We start from the raw sequence: 21,292 nt of genomic DNA, 5'->3' as shown, positions 1-21,292 counted from the left end.
TAAGTTTGTATAAACATGCTTTCTGCCGTGTCCTTTTCTAAGCCTAGCTTCTTCTTTACTTTAGACAAAGAGGGAGGTTCGTGTTGGAGAATGGAAGATATCAATGTGATATTTAAAGGGGTATCATCACACATAAGTGATATTTTACTCCACTGGTGCTTCAACAGAAAGTTAGTGAGGCTCTTTCTCAAGTTGCACATGCTAACTCTCATGCAGCATGCTCTTAAGACAAAGAGACTCATGTGAGCAACCAGTATGAATTTGTGAGCACCGCTGCACGACCACTGCTAGCCTGTAGTGAGGAAATGAGATGGTGTTTAACAAATGGGGAGTGGGAAAGAAAGTCAACAGCCAGGAAGAGGTAGGTTTTTATATACAGAGACCGGTAGAGAGCACATACCTAGGCTCAGCCTGAATGTTTTGCTTCAAAAAGAGGTTCTTAAAGAGTATAAATGAGTGAATGTCATGTCCAAGAGACTTTCTAGTTAGTATCTCAAATATTTACTGTTCTGGTTGTGTGTGCTTCATGTCTTTGTACGGGTGAATGAAATGATTACAAAATCCTTTAAAGTCTGCCTTTTGGCAGTGGTTGTCATAAATAAAATACCAGTTTGATAACACACATCCTAACAAGCAGGGTTTAGACCCCAGGAGCCAAACACCTCAACAGTACAAAATTTATCAGGTTGAATTTAAAGACACTGAAAATATTTCCATTTGATGAAACGCTTCAAGTATAAAAAATTAGATGTAAAGTTTAAAAAAATTACACACAACAGTAAACAATCTGTTTTAAAGAAGTTGGAACAAAATCATATAGATTACATTTTGCATGGATGATGCAGAAAAGGGATTTTTAGAGACTTTCTTTTGGTGTGCCAAACCAAGCTAACTAAAGCAAATAAATCATAGCTGCAACATTTAAATCACCTTCTTTATACTGAGCTGTCAAATCAGATCTAGTCTGATAAACACAGGACCTGTGGAGGTCACTGGCACTAGGACATCTAGTAGGGGCTCCTTTGGGGTTTGTAGCCAGTGGGGTGGGGACTACATGGCTCTGGCTTGTTCTAGCACATTTATGGATGCTCACTCAGCTTGGGATCTCAAGGGTTTTGACTGCAGTGTCATCATGTTGAGTTTTTGTCATCTTCCTTGCACAGTTTTTGTGCTGTGGTGTGCTAGAGAGAAAATGCTCCCATCCACATGGATTCCAGGACTAACACTTTCCCAGCAGCAACGTTAAGCAACGCTCTGCTGGGAAAGTGTGTGTTTATTATTTATTCTTACTCTGTGCATATGTTCGTTAGGTGCATGTTCTGACTTTGTGGATGATTTGTAGCTATATGATAAACTATCTGATTAGCAGGTTGGTTGTCTTCACACACCCACAAATAAGCATTTGCTTGATTACACGAGGTGCGTGTTCACGGGTTGTGGTGTGAACCCAGCCCTTTTGACTGACTGAACCCACTCTCTACGACTGCCTCCACTCCACCTCCTTATCAAGCAGCACCATCTTTTCCAAGCGTGTAAGTGTTAATGTGTTAATTTCTGTGTGCCACTGAGAGCTGTGGATAGGTGAGTTTACAGGCCTGATTATGAAGAGCTGTTTGGAAGATAATAAGGACAAAGTGTGTTTATCATATACAGGTAAATATTGTAGAATTACCATCAGCCAGTTGTTCCACTGCACACCAACTAAAGGTAAATTGCACCCTTTATAGAGTTGAATACATATTCAGGGTTTATTTTTAAAAAATTAGAGCTTTTCACTAATCCTGTGTGTATGTAGGGTTGGGGGCTCTGTATATATAGCAGACTAAAGTAGGGAGGTTTGAATGGAGTTTTTTTTTTTTTTTTTCTTTAACACAGAAGTGGTTGGGAAATCCCAATTTGTTCCCAACAGGTCAGTTTTTCGGAAATTGGTCCAGAGTATATAATTTGTCGGTAAAATAAATGAGGCTGAAATACTATACTTGTGCACAGTGTCAGTTGTAGTATGATTTGTTTTACACCATTGAAGATGGTTAGCAGCTCGTGCGGCTCTCTAAGCCAGATCTCATCAATCATGCGTCTGCTTTGTACACCAGGAAACTGTCAGAATATTGATGATGCAAGTAATAAAAAGCAGCACAGAGCAGCCCTCAGTCCTTTTTACCGTATCCCCCTTATTTTATAAATATAGATAGATAGATATAGATATTGCATACAGTGATGCTGTTTCTTCACAAAGGAACCAGAGTGTGAAGAGGGAGGAAGAAACTAGATCTTGCTGTGAGGGGATTCACTGCTAATGAGACCAATTTCTCTAAAAGGACGTTTGCTGCTGGTTGTAGGTAAAAATTTACTGGAGGAAAGGGATTAGCACATAATCTGCAGTTGTAGGGGACCCGTTACTCTGCATTTGTCTTGCTGTAGTGTTATAGAAACAGTGCAGCAGAATTGGAGCAAACATCCCAACAGTACATGTTCATTTGTAAGTCATGTAGTCATAACAGCTGAGCACAGAACAGTGCCTAATATGGATAAATGAGTATGGGTTTATGGGGAGCTGTTGGCCTGTTATCAGACAGAAATGTCAAGTCGTTATATTTCACTTCCATCTCGAGTCTGACACTGTCTACTCTGATTCGGTGGGTATCTGGTTTTCTACAGCTAGTCTCTAGAGACCCCTGAAACTAACATCAGCCTTGCCAGGTAGTCCTTTAGGTAAATGTAAGTTCTCTTTAAGTTGTACTAAAATTTGTTTGAAGTCTACTGAATCTACTCTGACTTTGATTTATTTGTAGTGTGTGATTGTTTTATTTGTGTGACTGTGATTATAACTACAACAGCTCTTTCATTTCACTGAGAACTTTTACCCAGTTTCTATAAGTTGTATTAAAAATGCTGACGTACAGAGTTTGCTGGGTTTCTAAAAAAAAAAAGTAAAAACCTGCCAAAACAAGCTCACACTGGCTGTTTAAAATGTCTGTTTTATGGTGTGTAGCTTGAACTGTTTGATGACGGTGTTAATTTTGCCCATGGTGCTGATTGGATTGTCCTTCTTTTGGTGCTTATTGGACCAGTGCTTTTTGTTTGTTTGTTTGTTTTTTGGTTGTTGTTTTTTTTTGGGTTTTTTTGTTTTTTTTGGGGGGGGGGGTGTTGTATTTTTAAATCCAAAAATATTTGTTTAATATCTCAATGAGAACAAAGCAGTCAACTTGGTGGAGTGGACACATTAAATAAGTCTGTAGCAAAGAAAGACAACTACTCTGACTTGCATCATAAAGTTTAAATTGCAGGTTTTAGCAGTCAGTTGTTTGATGGAGACTGAATTCAATAAAATATCCGTACATGGTACATACAGACTTTTCATTTAGCAACAATGTGTGAGGTTGTTATGCAGAAAAATATTGTTACACATTAGTCATTACTTTTTTTTTTACCAGTTAACAATATAAACCTGAGGCTACACATACCAACACAAATCCTTATTTTAATGAGGACACACATATGAGCTTCCTTTTAGTGTTTACGTATGAATACAAACCCGACTACGCAAAGCAAAGTCGAAAAGTGACTTCAAAGCGATCTTTAAAGTGATTCTACTTTAAAAAGGTGAACAGGTAGAAAAGTCTTTAAGTCTGACTGCTCATCTTTGTTACCTGTTGAAGTTCATGCTCTGGCTGCTGGCCTTAGGTCAGCATGCACTCAGCTTCCTGAGTTCTTGGCAACATTTATGTTAGCATGATGTGTTTGCAGAGTCTTGCAAAGAGACATAATTGTGTTAGCAGTATAATGCAATAAAAATGCAAGTAATGTCCAGATCTCTTGTAGATCGCACTACCATTTTCCTCCTCTGCCACATGAAATGTAATCAGCTGATTGCAGCTTAAGTGAATCGTCCCAGCATGCAGATACCTAAAGAAACCTTTTAAAACAAGTCACGGCAGAGTTGTAACTGCAATATAGTTACTTAATTTAGTGCAGTAACACGCCAAAGGTTGATTCTGTTCATCTGGATGCAGCGTTTCCAGTGGGAGAAACATTTCGTCACTCATCCAAGTGACTTTTTCAGTCTCAGCTGACTGCAGTAACACATTATCCAAGTTCATTCTATCTAACATTCACACTCCGATGAATGCATCAGAGAGCAACTCGGGATTCAGTATCTTATTGAAGGATACTTGGAGCAGCCAGGGATCAAACGACCAAACTTCCGATTAGTAGATGACCTTGTGTACCCACTGAGCTACGGCTGCCCCAACCCGTTATGTTGTTCTTCTTATCTTGTTTTCAAGTAACCAATCATTAAAAATAATCAGGGATCATTTCCAATGTACTCTTTCTTGCCGATTCCTCCCTGTATTGGTTAGTTATCTTATTCAGTAATGTCTGATATCAGTTACAGTTGAATAGTTCAAAAGTTTCCCTTTTATATGTTTTCTTTTCATTATTCTAAAGTTTGTCAATGTTTTGGTCTTACTTTATGTGACCAGTGATCAAAGGCCAGTAAATAAATGCATGTTTGAAATGCATACCTCCTCTCAAAGCGACCTGCCACAAGGCTTCTTACCAAGTTTCTAACTAGCCTTTAATCATGGTGCACTCCGGGATCCTGTCATGTAATCGACAGCCAGTGGGTCCATCACCTCGATGGGATGGTGCACTTATCTAATGCACTGGCACATGGAATGCTGGGTAAACACTTTCTCAGAGGCCTGTCAGTGTCACCTTGACGTCCATGCAGCCAATCCCTCTTTTGCAACGCCAGAGAGATCATTAGTCCTCCCCCATTTCTGTCTCTCTCCTTATTTCTTTCATGCACACTTTTGTTTTCTGTTACAAATGTAGCAGGAGTCTGTTTCTGTCTAACTTTCCTGCTCACTTTGCAGTCATTCCTGTGTTCTGTGTTAAATATTAGTAACCATTCCTTGTAGCGGTCACACATCGCTCACACTTGGCTGTCATGTCTGCTCCCATTGTCTTCGTTTGATGAAGGAGACGCTGTTTGTGGAACGATGATTTAATTGACTTTGTGTAGTGGCTTTGAGTGAAGTGGCAGTGATGGACAGATGGCTGGGAAAAGAAGCTTTGGTTCCAGCCAAGAATGAGTCATGCCAAGCTTGAAACTGCAAGCACACTCGCTCAGCCTATTGTCAGCCCACTGTAGTCAACTACAGTCTGTCTGCCTGAGCTGTAGATGGCTTGGCATGAGCAGTAATCTTCCTTCTTCAGCAGGATATGAGTTACAGTACGGTATACTGACCACAGTATCTCAGTTTTACAGTGATTGCATCTTAGAATTTATGTTGTGGTTATTTGTTCGTTAAGTTAGCAGACTGCACAATAAACTGCTGATTTTTGATTCCTTCTTTAAATAACTTTTATCTTGGCTTTGCTTTTTAGGATCAGCAGTGCCCCCTTGCCCTCCAACTTTTAAGTGTTTGTTACTCATTTCTGATTGGATATATTCGCAACTATATCTTACACAATTGCCACATTATCCCATCAGCAAAATATGCAATTAGTGCTAGGTTTAAAAAAAAAGCCTGGCAGATGAATAAATGAGCCTGGGTAGATGCACCTTTAGTTCATCAGTTCATCACAAAATGCTGTCGGTCTCACCCAACTGAGATTTAAACTGGCATAATGAGTGGTCTCCCGGTCGTTATTTCACTAATCTGCATATATACAATTAAATTGCCATCAGTGGAAGTACTAAAAGATAGAAATAACTCATATGGCAAGAAACAAACACATTAATAATCCAGAACTGTGACAAAGTCGTTGTAAAGTGGGATGAAGGGCCCAAAATAAACAAAACAAATACCAGCACAGTGCTTTGCCAGCTGTTGATGAGTCACTGAAGGCACATGACAATTCTCTTCATCCTTCAGCAACAGAGTCAAGGAAACCCAAGCCGCTGAAAATCTCAAGAGAGAGAGAGATGAAAGATAAAAGAAGCAGAGTAAGAGGTCAGGATGGAATCCGAATGAATGGGAAAAGGTGAAATGGAATGTGAAGGAATGTGAGAGGATATTTAGGAAACCACAAGAACAAGGGACATGAGTGCAGACATGAGTGAGAGTGCAGTGCTGAGCTTGAGAAAGAATCGAGAGTAAAACTGGTAAAACTGACTAAAAAAAGGCCAGCGTGAGCACTTTATAGCCTGCTTAAATAGACTCCATGTTCCGCATGACTAAAGCTCTCTTTTTTCCATAGTGGACATGTACTGTATAGAGTAGTAGCAGCAGACTCTAAAAGTGAAAATAGAAGCTCTCGGATCATGAAGAGATTCCCTGGTGTAATGGCTTCACCCAGCGTAAGTGATTGTGTCAGATAAAAGAGGCAGCAACAACTGAGTCAGCTTCCTCTTTCACTGTGGATATTTCCACTGTGATTTGTATGTTCTAGTGTAATGATCTCCATCCTGTCACTCCATGTAGAGGTCAGAGGCAGTCTTGCAGCAAGTACCTTGGTCTAAATAAATCAATAAAGGTGATGTAGATATTTAAGGACCTCTCAATTCCCCACCTCCACTTTTACCCATTCTGTGTGCTGCTTTTAAACAGCCACCCCTGAAACGAAACCTGTTCGCTGTCCCGAGTCTAAAGCCATTTAAGCAGCTCTAAATCTCTGTATTAAATTTCGTGGCACAAGTTGACCAAAAACTGATGATTTCATTTCAGTAAGCATTTTGAATTTCAGTCTCAGTTTTGCACTTGATATGATGTCAGGACCTAACTGGATACTGGGTACTTCTTGTGGGAAACATAGATGTCGGTAGCAATTTTTGAAAACCATTCTAGTCTGTGTTGTGACAACTCGCAGCATAAATGAAAATACTTGACCTGTTGGGAATAGTCTCGGCACAGTACTAGCATTTAAATTCCTCAAGCAATGCTATTTAGTACTCAAGTGTCTCGTATCATATTTGGTGGCAAATGTGATGTGATATGTGGCTTTTTGCAGAGCATCAAACTGCTGCGCTCGCTCAGATGTTTGTTTGCGGTACACCAAATTTTCACCTCCTTTTGATGGTGACGTGCTCACCCAGTCTGCTGGGTGAGCCCAGATAGAAAGAGAGTACTTCTCCTTATGGATCAGAGCGACACCATACTGCTGTTAGATTATTATTAGTGTCCTGTGTGTGGTGACACAGTGCTGTCAGTATCAGAGGTCAGGCGTGTGAGGCAGCCGGAGGCTTGTTCTGTCGCTGCAAGTTTCCATCAGAGCGCAGCCTTCACAACTCCACCAGCCTCCTCCCCGGGCTCAACAGCTCCACGTTCAGAGCATCTGTGCCCTGCCCTTAGAGCTCTGCGGGCCAGTGTCAAGCCACCAGAACAAAACATATGTGACCCTCGCATGATTTCATAGTGCCGTGGACTGGTCTACTGAACTGCTGCATTTGAGGATATGTCATGTTACGAAGGTTCTCATGACACCTTTTCTTTTAACTCTGACTGTGCACTGGCTTTTGTTTTGTCCACCCTTTCTGTTCATTTGGTTCTAAACTATGATCAGCCTGGTTAAGATAATTGGCTTTAACAATATGAAATTACATTAATTATCCTTCAGCGTTTTCCTTTGTGTACAGTGTCATGAAGTGCCTGTATTGGAAAGACCTTAAGTAAATGGATTCCTGTCATTTGTTGCTTTTGATAAACACCAATGATTAGCATGTCATTCAGAGACCTACAGTTAGTGCTCCTCAGGGAGTCACTTCACTGGCCAGTTTAAATCGCTCGTCCCACAATTTGACCCCTGACTCAAATGAGCACAGTCTCCTGACAGGTCACACTGACACGCATCGTGTGTCAGCAGAGCAAAAAAAAATCATTGTGAATAATCCTTCTGCAGGGTTTAACTTCTGCTAGTCCTATATGAGGATGGGAAATTTTTAATTAACGTTGTAATTATTCTCATTTGTCCTTTGTGGCTTTGCAGTGCTCTGCTCACATGTAATGAATCAGCACTGATCTGACAGGAGAGGATTTAGAGCAGCTTTCGCCTCACAATCCCTGCTGCTGAGAGCAGAGGGAAGAAGACATAATTAAAAAAGATACAGTATATTAAACTTACTTCAGCATAATGCATACAGTGCAGTGCTAATTATTCTTCTTATTTTCTTTCTATAAAATGTCCAAGGTGGGCATTTGCTCCGCAGATTAAAGTCCACAGATATTGATCTTTAGAAAGTGTGTACAAAAACACCTCAGACAAGAAGTTATACAGAGAAAACACGCTGCACTTGTTTCATTAATGTTGAAAACACTGGTTTTTTTTATCTGTTTTGTTTTGTTTTTTAGACTCACAGGAAATATGAACATCAACATGTTCAACATGATTATCTACAAGCCTGCTCCTTAATTTCTCTAATTTCTTAAATAAAAAGCCAAGTGGTTCAAAGGCAAAGCTTCTTTTAGGGACTCCCTGAGCAGCTGACCTTGAAGTAACAATGATGCAGAAAATACCCACAATTAAAAAGCTGATAACAACAAATTTCTGGCATTTTTGCTTTGAAATGAAAAGGATGAACTGACTGCCAGAGTAGTTTATTTTCTGTCAGTTGATTATATGATAACTTCCAGCTCTACCAGCAGTTTTGTTTAGCTTTTTTTGCTTTGCTCGTGTTGAAATTCTTGAGTGTTTGTTCTGATGTGTTGCACTGATGTGTTGAAATGGTAACTGGCTGGTTTCTTCCATGCAAAAATGTGCTTCTTTTCTCTTTTCATTACATCATTATGAAATATCCATGTTGGGTTTGAGGACTGCATTGTCTTTGTTTTTGTTTTCTTTTGTTTGGGTTTTTGTTGTTGTTGATAAAACCAGCAGAATTTTGCTTTTCCAGAGGAGGGAGTACAACAAGTTTGAGAGATAATGCAAGAATAGATATGAAAGTAATTAAAGATGCAGTTTTAATGATGCATTTGCATTCTGACTTGTACTTTGGATCCTTCCTGAAAAAATTATGAGGTGACATCAGTTTCAGCAGCTATAAACAGCTCATATCACAGTGTGAATGTAGTGCGTTTGCACGTAGAAGACAGCACGGTGCACGGTTGGCACATAAACAGTGTCCATATAGCGCATGCACTGCCCAGCACTGTTCACTGCAGAGACACAAGGAGCAGATGGACTGACTGTGAGGGGTAACTGAAGGAAAAAAATAAGAGAGGAGTGACAGAGGAGGAGGAGGAAGAGGAGGAGAAGGGGTGGGTAGAGACAGAGATAGAGAGGCAGAATCACTGAAGTATTACAGGAGGGCTTGTGAAGGGGAGTGAGCAAGACAAATACTGACAGGCTGAGACACAGAATAAGAAAGGGAGAGCTTCCAGCACCTTAAAGGCAGCAGCAGCAGCTTCATTAGCATCAGGAGGAGAGTCGGTCACATGCAGCCACACCGGGACTCATGTAGATAAACCGCTTTTACCCATCGCTTAAGGAGCAGCAGCACAGGGAGTCTACAGTGGAGGAGGACAACAAGGCTGGAGCCAGAGCTTTAAGGAGAGGATGAGAAGCATCACTGCAACCTGACTCACACCGGGAGTCAGCCTCAGCACCTGCAGCGGCAGACTGAGCACTCCGGCTATCAAGGAGACTGGGGCAGACGGGGAGAGAGCTGCTGAGATTATGCGCGGGGCAGAGAGCTCCTGTGGATTCCCCATCTTTGGCAACAGCAGCAGCAGCAGAGGGGGCAGGAGCTGTGGCTCTACAGTCAGCAGCCGAGCTAGCTGGAGCTGCAGAAAAACAGGAAGCTCTAAAACAATTCATTTATCCAGAGATGAAGGTAGCACTTACAGCCAAGGTGTAACAGGAACCAGCTGTCGATGTAGCCACAGTGTTGAATGTACCTGTAGCCAGAGCAGCGACGGTAGCTGCAAGGTGACCACAGCAGTGCAGTCAGGTGTAATTGTAGTAGTAGCAGGGGGGCAGTGGCTCAGGACCCTGAATGACCAGTGTGGCTGATGAAGGCCACCTGGATCCGCTTGCTGAAACGAGCCAAAGGAGGTCGTGTCAAGAGCTCCGATGCCTGTGTAAGGGGACTTTTGAGTGTGCTTACATCATGAAAATCAGTGTGTTCTGTGTGCGTGCACTTGTGTTTTGTGCTTCCTTCATGCATCCATCTATCAGTCAGCAGTGCTGGGGTCACTCTGGCATTGTTATGTATTGCCTGGTGATGATGAGAAGTTGGGTGCTGTTATCAGTTATGGCTGTCAGATTCTGGGCAGAGCTCCATATCACCTCCCTCTGACCTACTGGGACGGTGTTCTCGATCACACTTCAACTTTAATCATGACCTGAATAGTGATAGCAGTCCAGCTCACCTGCACTTTTCAAGTAAAAAAAAAAAAGGGTTATGTGCATTAAATAATAATTATAGGCCATGATAAGGAGCAGAATTTTCCAAAGAAGTAATTTATACTGTAGGTACAAATGTTTTGAAAACCACAGGTGGATTGAAAGCAAAAGAAGCCAATACAGCCAATACAATCTAGCTAATTAACGTAGTTTAAAATGAGCTGTTTATTTCAGGTGAGAGGGATGAGAAACAGAGAGGTGATTGATGTAAACAAGGGCTTTGTCGTAGATGGAGGAGATAAATTTTAATAACCTTGTTTTATCGACAGCAACAAAACTAGTCTATTTACTATAGCGTAAGTGGAGAGGAGGCACGATCATCCTTCGTATGTATGTGATGGCTGGATAATTCTAATCATGCACAGAGTGAGTGAGGCTATTTTTAGCTCAGACAGAAACAGAGTGTAATGGTGCAGTGAGATGAATGAAAGACCTTGTGTGGGTGTCAGAGAAGCGTGCAGGTAAGGATAAGACTCATGCTGTCTTCACTTAGTTAAGAAAAAACCCTGTTTTATCATATATCCTGATAATTACCTGAAACTGAAACAGATTTGATGTTGATCTGCGAGCGCAATATTTTTTTAATACCCACAAATAAGATAACAAAACTTTTTATCTCATATTTGTGTTTTTCATCTGTACGTCCGGATTTATGCCAGCATAAATGTGGCTACTAATTTCATGAAAATCAAATCCAAATTAACACATTTTATGAATGCATTATTTAATAAATTATGGAATAGAAGAGTATAATTTCAAAGAAAAAATCAATATAGATAGCAGCTTATTCTGCTTCTCACTGGTTGATGGTTTTTTTCTATACTTTAACTGATTTTGACAACATTTCCAAATGTCCACGACAGCTGACGTTAGGAGCGTGGCTATATCAAAATTAAATTCACATGTGTGTATCAGAAACTATATATTCCAGCTTGTTGTGGCTTCCACGATCAGTTTGCTGCTGCTATGCAGCTGTGTTTGATGTGCTGTGAAGTGATTTGTGTTGCACTGGTTCAACGAAGGGTGCTTTAAAACAAGTAAAAAACTGCTATAATATCAAAATCAGGGCTATATTTGTTCTAAATATTAATTTGGGGGAATAAGATTCCATTCTGGATTGTTTCACAATCTCCTCCCATGAACTACAATCTCCCTCTCATGATTTGGTGTGGCTAATCTACTTTTGAATGACACGTGTTCCAAAATAGGTTCTATTCATATAAAGGTCATTTTTAACAAATGGTTGACTTAAAAAAAACATGTCGTGTGTTTTATTTCTTCCTCTCATGCTTCTAATAACTTTCCCAAATGTCAGAAACCATTTTTTTCATGGTTGTATCTGTGAACATTTTTTAAGTGTAGAAAAAAAAAGTGTGCCCATCTGTTAGATAGTTTACTCAGTAAGCCTGAAAACTTTGCTTTTTCTTTTCCTTTACCAGAGTGTTCTAACTATGTGTTATAGCATGCAAGCATTGCTTTATCTTCAGTAATTATTTATTGTATGCGTGCGTTTTCATTCAGCATCTAACAACTTGCTGTATATAACGTCTGGTGTAATGGTATGCGCTCAGTGCGCTGTTCCCAGGAGTGTATGCTAGGTAGTCTTGTGTGCACTGGTATGTGTGAGTCTGCATGTTTATGAGTAGATTTGTGGCAACCACATATCACACAGACATACCAGGATCTGGTGTTCCTCAACATTTCCCCCAGTGTTTGACACAGAAAGATGACAACAAATCTGCAGGCAAGCAGCTAAGAGAGAGCTAAGTATAGACAAGGAGCTGATATGATGTGATCGTAAGAAAGACAGTTTGTGTCCTTTGGCACTTTGTCTCAGAAAAAGAAGTGTCAATGATTTTCAGTAGATTAGACCAGCACAGCCTTCCTTTGTGCTCAGGATCTGATGAAATCAACTGAGAATCCTTTGAGTTTAACACGTCAGTCTGTGTGGGGGTGTTCGCACATTTCTAAGTTGCACAATCTCCAAAGTTTAACGTTTCATCAAAGAGCGAGGGGAGCGAAAAGCAAATCGTTTTCCTCGGTGTCCTCAAGATGCTAAGAATCTCAGCACGTCTTGGCTGATAAAACCGGTCATTTTTAAAGTGTGAAACCAAATGGACAAGCTCGTGTTTCCGTGCTGTTGTGTCACTGAGTTTTTACTCCTTGTGTCTTCTGCAGGGTTCGGCCGACTCCTACACCAGCCGTCCATCAGACTCCGATGTGTCCCTGGAGGAAGATAAGGAGGCAGTCCGCAGAGAGGCAGAGCGACAGGCTCAGGCACAGCTTGACAAGGCCAAGGTTGGTATTCTAAACCCTGAGGTCAGTGACTACCTACTAGCCTCTACAGCCAGTAACAGCAGTTTGTCATCAGCATTTTATAAGTTGCACCAAGTGGGATTTCCAATTGTGAGGAGAGCAACCAACACGAGTTTGTGCTTCTCCATGATGTCTGTGTTTGAGTTGAAGGCACCAGGATTGGTTGTTAGGTGCTGGTGAAGGTACCTCTCACTAGAAAGACTTCTTTTCTTCTAAAAGATGATGGGAATCCAAGTTGTTTATCTTCTCGTGGGATTGTCACGATGGATAGGACATGATTGAGTCATTGTGAAAATATTTGCCCTCAAAACAATTTCCCCTTTCCTGAAAGTGCAAATACACAGCTGAGTCCTGTCCTGAAGAGGTGGTTCTCCAGTGTTTTGCAATACACCCGTGAAGTTGTTGGGTTTCTCCTTTGTATTAGTCCAAGGACTCCTCACAGCATTGCTCAGCTTGTTTTTTCTCGGTTTTGGGATGAACCAGTTTTTGTCTGAGGGTTTTGCTGGGACTGAAGGTCACTAGCATGTTATGCTTGGACAAACGATTATTCTGTGTTTCTCAGTCAAAGTCAGACGTTTTCTGAGAATCTTGTGAATAACTTGAGAACAAGTGGCATAGTATTTTGAAATCAGTACCATAGGTGGATCTACTAGGAGACTGAGAAGTAGGGCTGGTGGCTGCCGGTATTTATTTCCATGTCTCTTGGTTGACTTGATGAAGGCCCAGTTTGGATTGCCACATGTTTTAAGTGCTCTTTTGATGTGTGTTTGTTCCTTTTCTTTTCTCTCTGCCTTAAAGGGAACATTCTCTGCTTGGTGGTGTTTGTGTTCCAGTGGGTGGTGGGATTCAAAGAGCACGTACTGGTGTGTGTGTGGGGGTTACCAGTAACCGTCAATGTCGAGGCTTCTGTCCTTCTCAATGAGCACTGCACAGTTCGTGAATGGTAACCTGTTTTCTTTGGTATCCGCTGTGGTGAACTTGTTTGTGTCTGCTGAGTTGATATGTTCAGTAAAAGATTTTGGCTCGGGTGATTTTTTACGTGTAGTTTCTCTGAAAGAGCTCAAAATTCTGCCTTCCACTTCCTTCAGGTACAGTTTGGTTGCAGTTGTTTCCCCATGAGCTTCATGCTTTGAGAGTAAAAACTCATATGAAAAAATAGGGGCTCCTTGGTGGGTCCACTAAGCTTCCAGTAATGCCCATTTCACATTCTAGCCAATGGCTTTACTTCCTGATTGATAGAAGTAGAAGTGAAGAAGCTAGCAAATATCCACAGATGTAGTCAATGTTTTAAAATTAAACAGGCAATTAAAAATGCTGATAGATCTGTTTACAATAAAACTGCACCTTCAGGAATAAGGTTTGACTGTGTTTTCAATTTATTTTAGGGTCTGACATAAACATGCGATGGTTGGGATTAGGGGTAAGGCACTGCAGTCTTGGGAAATATGGAAATACAAATGTGTGTTGTAGAGAGAAAAAATGGTTTATTATGCTTGAATGAATGATGGCAGGCATCACACAGATTGTAACATAAACTTTACACTGCTCTGTTTGTTGTTGAAAAGCTGAGTCCGCTTCCTTTTTGGCATCTTTTCTTAGTTTCCCAAATTTTTTTCATATTAACAAGCAAGCAGTTACCATTTTCTAAGTGATAGGGGGCCACAAGTCAGGATACGGTAGGGGGCAGGTAAAGGAAATAGTTTGAAAATTTTAGCGCTTCAGGAATATTGTGGTCAAAGTTTCTGTGTAAAGTTGTTGTAACTTGACTTGCCTTCCTTAGATCACTGACTGAGACCTTCATTAATCATTTAAAGTGCTCATTTTAAAATATGTCATGTTCTACTAATCTTAAACTAAATCAGTAGACAGTCTTCCTGGACTGACTCAGAGAGAAGCAGGAAATTAGAGCTGATTTTAGCTGGTTTTTCACATGAAGAAAAGGGCTGTCAGGGACCGGTGATGTGAGAGGTTAGGGGCCTTGGAGGGCTCAGCTTCACTGTTTATCAGAGCTTCGCCTGCTCTGTTCTGCTCTGGGCCACAATTAGCAGCATATAAACAAACACACACACACACGGCAGAGCAGGCTCTCTCTCTGTGTGACAGGAATTGCAATCAGAGCTCTCTTCCACTGAATGACTTAAATCTCTAGCACTGTTAAGATTCATGCCTTTGATCTGTGAAATAATTATCCTATCTTCAGTGCACATTGTGTTCCCTTCCTGCTCGGCAACTCGCTAGATAGCTCATGGTGCTCTATTTTTACATATTAATTCACGCAAATGTCTGAAAAATGAGTTTATTGTCTTTCATTGGGTGTTTAGTGTCTGTAACAGCTAGTTTGCTCATTAGCTGTAAGCCTCAAGCTTTTGGCTATCCATCTATTTGAGCAGAGATTTTTCTTGTGCTGTCTCTCGGTCGGGGTTGCTCATGCTGTAGCTGGCAAAGACAGATCATTCCAGTAGATCTATGTTGTTATTTTCCAGAGTCACCCTCTCCGGCTCACTAATTAAAAAGATAAGTTGGCTTTACAGATAACCTGGCATAGATTACCCCCGCTGGCATTTTACATGACAGATGACTAGTAAAAAATAGCTTCTCAGTGGTCTGGCCACCAGAGCAAAAGCAGGCTGGGGTCAGAGGAAGTGCAGACTCTCCGGCTGTGAGCCTTTATGGGCAGTAATTCATAATCACTTCCCCTACATGCCACTGATATTTGTAAGTGAGAAAGCATTGATGCCCGTAATGCTGATTTTTCATCGACTTGAAATATTATTTCAAATGCATTCACAGATTCACTCACACTGTCACCGTCTGTCTGTTTCTAATTAGCCTTAAATGGGCACATCAAAGTCAAACCAATCACTAAGAGTAGTTAGCTTGTAAAAAGGTGGTTTAATATCTCTAGAAGCAGCTGAGAAAATAGTCAAATGATGACTCAACTACAGGAAGCAGGACTTTAGGAGAATGAACTGTAGTAAAAACTGGGATGTTTTCTGCTGTTTTGATTTTCATGTTATTGTATTTATTTATTTATTTATTTTAGGAGCCATATCTATTTTTTGATTGTGAGCTACAGTGCTGTGCAAAAATCTCAAACTGGATTTGTTGTTATTAAAGTGGTCTTAAGGAATATTTCTTTCTGAAGGCCTATGCTGAAGATGTTTTTTGGACATTGGCTGCTTTTTCACGCCTGACCGTTTTCAGAGGAATGTTGTTTGCTTGTCTTTTTTTTATTTGTGTGTTCAAGCATAAAAAAATGCACCTTACTCAAAGCATGAACTAGTGTTGGACAGTTTAGCAAAAACCCATTTGCTAAACCCATCAAACAAGTTGATTCACACCAAAGCCAAAAACTTGTCATATCACTGCATGGTCTGCAAGTAGAGGACAAAAGAAGAATTGGCAGGCCTTTATAAAACTAACAAACTACAGCCAATGAACAGAAACTAAAAGTCATGTCTTTAAGAAAAATAAAAGAAATCTGACGAGACCTGAAAGATCGCGCTTTGAGCTCTTCAGTCGATCCAGTCTTGATTACCGTTCACTGAAGCCTTGTTAGAAGTGGTCTCAGTGGAAACGTGGCTGTCAAGAAGGGAAACAGGGAGAAAAAGCTGAGGTCTGCCAAGTTACACAAAAACTGGACTGAAAATCAGTGGCAACAGGTCTGATGAAGTGATGAATCCAAATTTAAAGCTTTTACTCTGAATCATTGCAAGTATGTCTGGAGGAGGTCAGGAGAGAGGTACAACAGTGAGAGCTTACAGCCATCTGTAAAACATGGTGGAGGCTCTGTCATAGTTTGAGGGCTGGATTATGTAATGGAGTTATTAATGCAGAAAAGTACCGTCAGATTTTGATCCACACAAAACCATCTGGAAAGCATCATCATTTTTTAGCATGACAGTGAAACACACTGCTGATGCAGTAAAAACATACCTGGATACAAAACACACAGTGGAGCTCCATCAGAGTCCAGACATTATTGAAGCAGTGTGGCATCATTTCTACAAAGAAAATTACATAAAGAAATAGGGCTGGCAGCACTGTGCAAACATATCAGCCTATCAGCAACATTTTTGAATGTCAGTCAGTGATGCTTATCTGTTATTGGCTAAATGTTCAAATACGATATAAGAAATAGTTCAAAGAATACAAAACAGTTCAGTTTTATTCCAAGACAAAGACTTCTTTGTACAAATTTTTGCCTTGTATTAAATTTCTGCATCAAAATATAAATAAGTGATGGGCGGCTCAAGACTTTTGCACAGTACTGTAAAAGAAGAGTGACAGTTTGCCATATATTGTATTGACAGCCAAAGACTGCTGCATGGTTTATGGTCGTTTTATCATGTTGTCTTTTTGTTGGATATCAGTTGTATTTTCTAAATCTTCATGGCTTCAGTCGCGTACTTGAAGTAATGGAGATTTCTTTTGCTGTAGATGAAGCCAATTTTCCCCCACTTTTGTCAAGTGTCACTCAAGAAGCTTTAACATAACAACCGTGGATGCAAAAAGCAATTTGACTATGTGGATGAAGGCTTGATTTATGAAAACAAAGCATAATCTCACTCCAACTATAAAATCCAGGCATAATAGGACTGGCAGCTGCAGTGGTCAAGTCAATATACAAGTATATACCAAAGGAGCCTTTGATAATTACAGAAACATCTTCCCACACGCTAGATTAATGATAGTTATGGTTTCCTTCTTGTCATATAATAATAAATTTTACCAGTTCTCTGTACAGCCTAAGGCCGGCACGCAGAGCAGAGGGGAATTTATTTCAAATCAATCCACAAGATTCAAGGTGAAACAATGTGGAAATCTTAATTTATAGCACAAGATCCTTGGCGTGTTGCTAAAGGAAAGGTTGTAGCATGCTAGAAGGCAAATCAACAACATCAAGGGCAGGTTGGTATAAGCAGAAAGAGGACCGGGAGGTATTACCTGATGAAATATGTATGGGGTGACGTGATATTGTGACTAGCTTCATCGGTTGTTAATTGGTTATGCCTCATAGGGTTCCTAGTTACAGACAGGGCTTCTCTTGTGCTGTTAACCTACTTCCTTATTCCCAGTCCTTTCTCTTTCATCTCCTTTTTTTAACACTAAATCTTCCTATTCCGTTTCCTCTATTTTGCCCTCCTCCTCTCTTCTTTTTCTTACCCTGTCCCTAACCCTCCGCCTCTGTCCTTCTCCCTTACTCACTGCAGTATGGCATCCATAATGAAGGCCTGTGTTACATAAGAAGCAACAGAGCCATATGGGCTCAGTCAGGAGGTGAGGAGATGCTGTTGAGCAGTGTCATTCTGAATAGACGCCACAGTCACCTGTAAGACAGAGTGGCACATCAAGAGATGTATGTGTGCATATTGTAAATGCCATTAAGACTATAGAAAGAAAATGATGGATAAAATGAAGGAGAGCAGATGGAAGGGAGGAAAAGGGCCGCAGTCCAGGAGACTACTGACAGAGCACACATATGTATACTAATGGACCTCATACCTTCATTCAGGCATGTGACTCATTGCATGCAAACGCCAAGGACTCTGTGTCCTCAAAGGGTCTTGGCAGTGCACGCGCTGGATTGGATGATTTCCTCAATGGAGACGTCACACACACATACTCCAGCTTACAGCCATAGAATATTTACATTGCTGCCTGCATGTGTGAAAATGATCTCAGGAGGATTTGACTAATGTATTATTTACACAGTCATTCATAGTTTATTGTGATTTCACACTAGTTGTGTTTCTCTGAGGCATTTATCTGATAGACTTGGAACTTGGAATAAATGTTTTGACCACTGGTTATGAACACAGTAATGACGCGCCAATATTGTCACCACAAATAAAGTCACATTATCATTCATTTGGAGTCATGTAAGGGCTCTTGGTCATTTGTTTGTGTTCCCTGCGGAAGCTCACTGTATTTTTTTTCTGAGAAGGTAGCTTTTTAACTGGGAAAATAGCTGCCTACCTGACAGAAAAGTTCACTGCAAGAGCAGTGGGACTGAATTAAAACAATGAAGCTGAAAGCAAATAGCAGCAAAAAGCAGTCAGTTATGAACTAGCCAGTGAACGAAGTGGAGCATTTATTAGTTGACTAGTCGGGAGTGGTGGCAAAAACAATCTGTCTCCTAATCAGCAACTAAAAAGTTTCAAGTGTTTGTTGGGTTCATCTTCTCCCACGACTATAAAATCAGATAATAGAGCTTTTAAAATATATAGCATGAGCTCCACTTCTATCTATTATAAATCAGTTTTGGTTTCACTTTATGCTAAACTCAGTGGTAATAAAGATAAATGTGTTTTTCTTATACTTTCTGTCCACATTTTAATGCAGAAATCAAAATGGAAATTACCTCAATGTGATGGTGCGTTTTATTTTTGGGTTGCTAAGAGTAAATCAGATTGGGAGGAAACCGGCTGCAGCAGGCCAGACTTTTTGTGCCCCTTGAAGGCATTTTTTAGGAATCTGTAGAAAGTCCAACTCCATTATAGCATCAGCCTCTCTGATCTAGTGATCTCGGTTAGACCTCCAGCTAAATATTGCACATCCACTCTCTCATCTTGCTCCCTTTCACCTGCAGGTAAATGTTTAGTGTGCAAGTCTGGGCTGGGAGATTACTCTAAGCTGGATCCTTGTGCATTTATTTTGGCTTTTCAGTTGACTTCTGTCGTGCTTGTCACTCTGTCAAAGGCAGAGCAAATGTAATCTGGTTGAGGGCATGACCGTGTTGCCAACTGTTGAGGCTACTGCCGCCAGACTGGCTCCAAGATTATGTCCGAAAGCATTTTATGTAATTCTTAAAGGGATATGTGTCTTAAGTGGATATTCTGGGCTTGCAAAAACAAACCCAGAAACTAGTTTAGTGTTTGTACGTCAGCATATGATGTGATCCTTAATCTTTTGTAGCAGGGTAACGTGTCACTGTGGGCAGGGGAGGTTTTATTGAACGGTGCAGCTACATCAGTGCTGTTTCATGCAGTTTGTGGACAGTCAGCAGTGTTAGATTGTTATTTCCCTGCCTGGAAACATTTTATTAGCTTTATGCATTATCTCAATGACTTTTTGTCTTGAAGTAAAAGGTTTACAGTGATCGTATAAGGAGGTCAGTATTGATTCTGTCTTTGTAAAGAATGCTGGATTGATTTATGATTTACCATTTACGCAAGTGCTGATTTTGCTTGAGCGTACTTGTACTACTGGTGCTGTGGTTGATAACATGTTGCATCATTTGAACTTGTAACATGTGAGTGCTGTAGCATGTAGCAGAGAGACAGAAAAGCAGGCAGCTCATTTGTGGAGAGAAGACTAGACGAAGTCTGGATGAGTCAGAGGCTGCTGATATCTCTCACCCAGGGTTATTTTTACACCTCACACAAAGACGAGGATCACAGCTTGGCAGTAGTGTTCGAAAAAGATTAAAATAAAAACTTTTAGCAACTGTCTCCCCACTCGTGTTAGAATCTGTGCTTGATTTCCTCCAGTTTGAAAGCAATTTATCGCTTGTAAAATCTGACATTTTCTTTTATTTCCCTCCTTTGTTCCTTCTGCTAGACCAAACCAGTTGCATTTGCCGTCCGCACAAATGTCAGCTACAGCCCGAGTCACGACGATGATGTCCCTGTGCCAGGCATGGCCGTCTCCTTTGAGGCTAAAGACTTCCTCCATGTCAAAGAGGTGAGCTAGAGGTGTTGCTCAATACGGTAGTTTGTCGATGCCGTATGGAAAGAAAGATGACGGCAGCAATAAAAAGGAGGATGTTTGAGATGACTTTCTTGAATTTTGTGTATGTGTAGAAGTACAACAATGACTGGTGGATAGGACGCCTGGTGAAAGAAGGCTGTGAAATCGGTTTCATCCCCAGTCCAGTGAAGCTTGAAAACACTCGTATCCTCCAGGAGCAGAGAGCCAAGCAGGGCAAGTTCCACTCCAGGTAAACAGACTCGTGCACACCAAAGTCCTTTGCTTTAGCTTTGAGATAATTTATTATGAATGTGCACATCATTAGATATTCAATTTTGTTGGCCTAATGTTAAAAATTGTATTTATCATTTCAGTAAATTGGGAGCAAACTCATCATCTAGTTTAGGTGAAGTTGTTCCTAACTCACGGAAATCTACTCCTCCTTCATCTGGTAAGCAGCTTCAGGGGTAAAAGTCCAAATTTGTATTTAATAGATTTGTTAGTATTTTGAATCAACATTTAGTCACTGAAATCCAGCTGTAGGTAAGATGTACGTGTTCCTAACCTCAATAAAACAGACATTATTTCTGCCATAACTGTACTTTTACATGTTTCATGTACTTTCTGTGTAGTACCTACATTCTGTGCTACTTTCAATGTAAATCCTACCCGTTACCTGTGACCTCCTGTCTTCACCTCCATGTGACGATGCTCTTGTCTGTCTGTGTGGGTAGCCATTGACATAGACGCCACAGGCTTAGACCCCGAGGACAATGAGCTTCCAGTCAACCTGCGCTCCCCTAAAGCCAGTCCAAACACTGTCATGTCACCCCTAGCAAAAGAGAAACGAATGCCCTTCTTTAAGAAGGTAAACTCTACCTGAGCTACCCGACCCTCCCTTCTTCTCTATCCGTCCGCACGGCTCTGACTAAAA

At 40.7% G+C, this 21,292-nt stretch overlaps 1 protein-coding gene across 10 annotated transcripts in view; it reads left to right on the top strand.

The window, feature by feature from the left end:
• cacnb2a (calcium channel, voltage-dependent, beta 2a) overlaps positions 1-21,292 on the top strand; it is a 70,688-nt gene that overhangs the window by 34,930 nt on the left and 14,466 nt on the right. For 6 of the 10 annotated variants that reach the window (XM_085173405.1, XM_085173410.1, XM_085173411.1 and 3 more), the window contains 5 exons: positions 12,529-12,648; positions 20,230-20,352; positions 20,472-20,608; positions 20,733-20,809; positions 21,093-21,226. In XM_085173405.1, the coding sequence (XP_085029531.1) occupies positions 12,529-12,648; positions 20,230-20,352; positions 20,472-20,608; positions 20,733-20,809; positions 21,093-21,226 (591 nt within the window). Of the gene's footprint in view, positions 1-7; positions 10,026-12,528; positions 12,649-20,229; positions 20,353-20,471; positions 20,609-20,732; positions 20,810-21,092; positions 21,227-21,292 lie in introns of those variants that run through there. The other 4 variants (XM_085173409.1, XM_085173415.1, XM_085173407.1 and 1 more) reach the window with 3 other exon arrangements.

This window comes from Neolamprologus multifasciatus, chromosome 9, assembly GCF_963576455.1.
Source record: "Neolamprologus multifasciatus chromosome 9, fNeoMul1.2, whole genome shotgun sequence".
In the NCBI taxonomy this organism is placed as follows: Eukaryota; Metazoa; Chordata; class Actinopteri; order Cichliformes; family Cichlidae; genus Neolamprologus; species Neolamprologus multifasciatus.
This window is presented reverse-complemented; position numbering and strand designations above follow the sequence as displayed.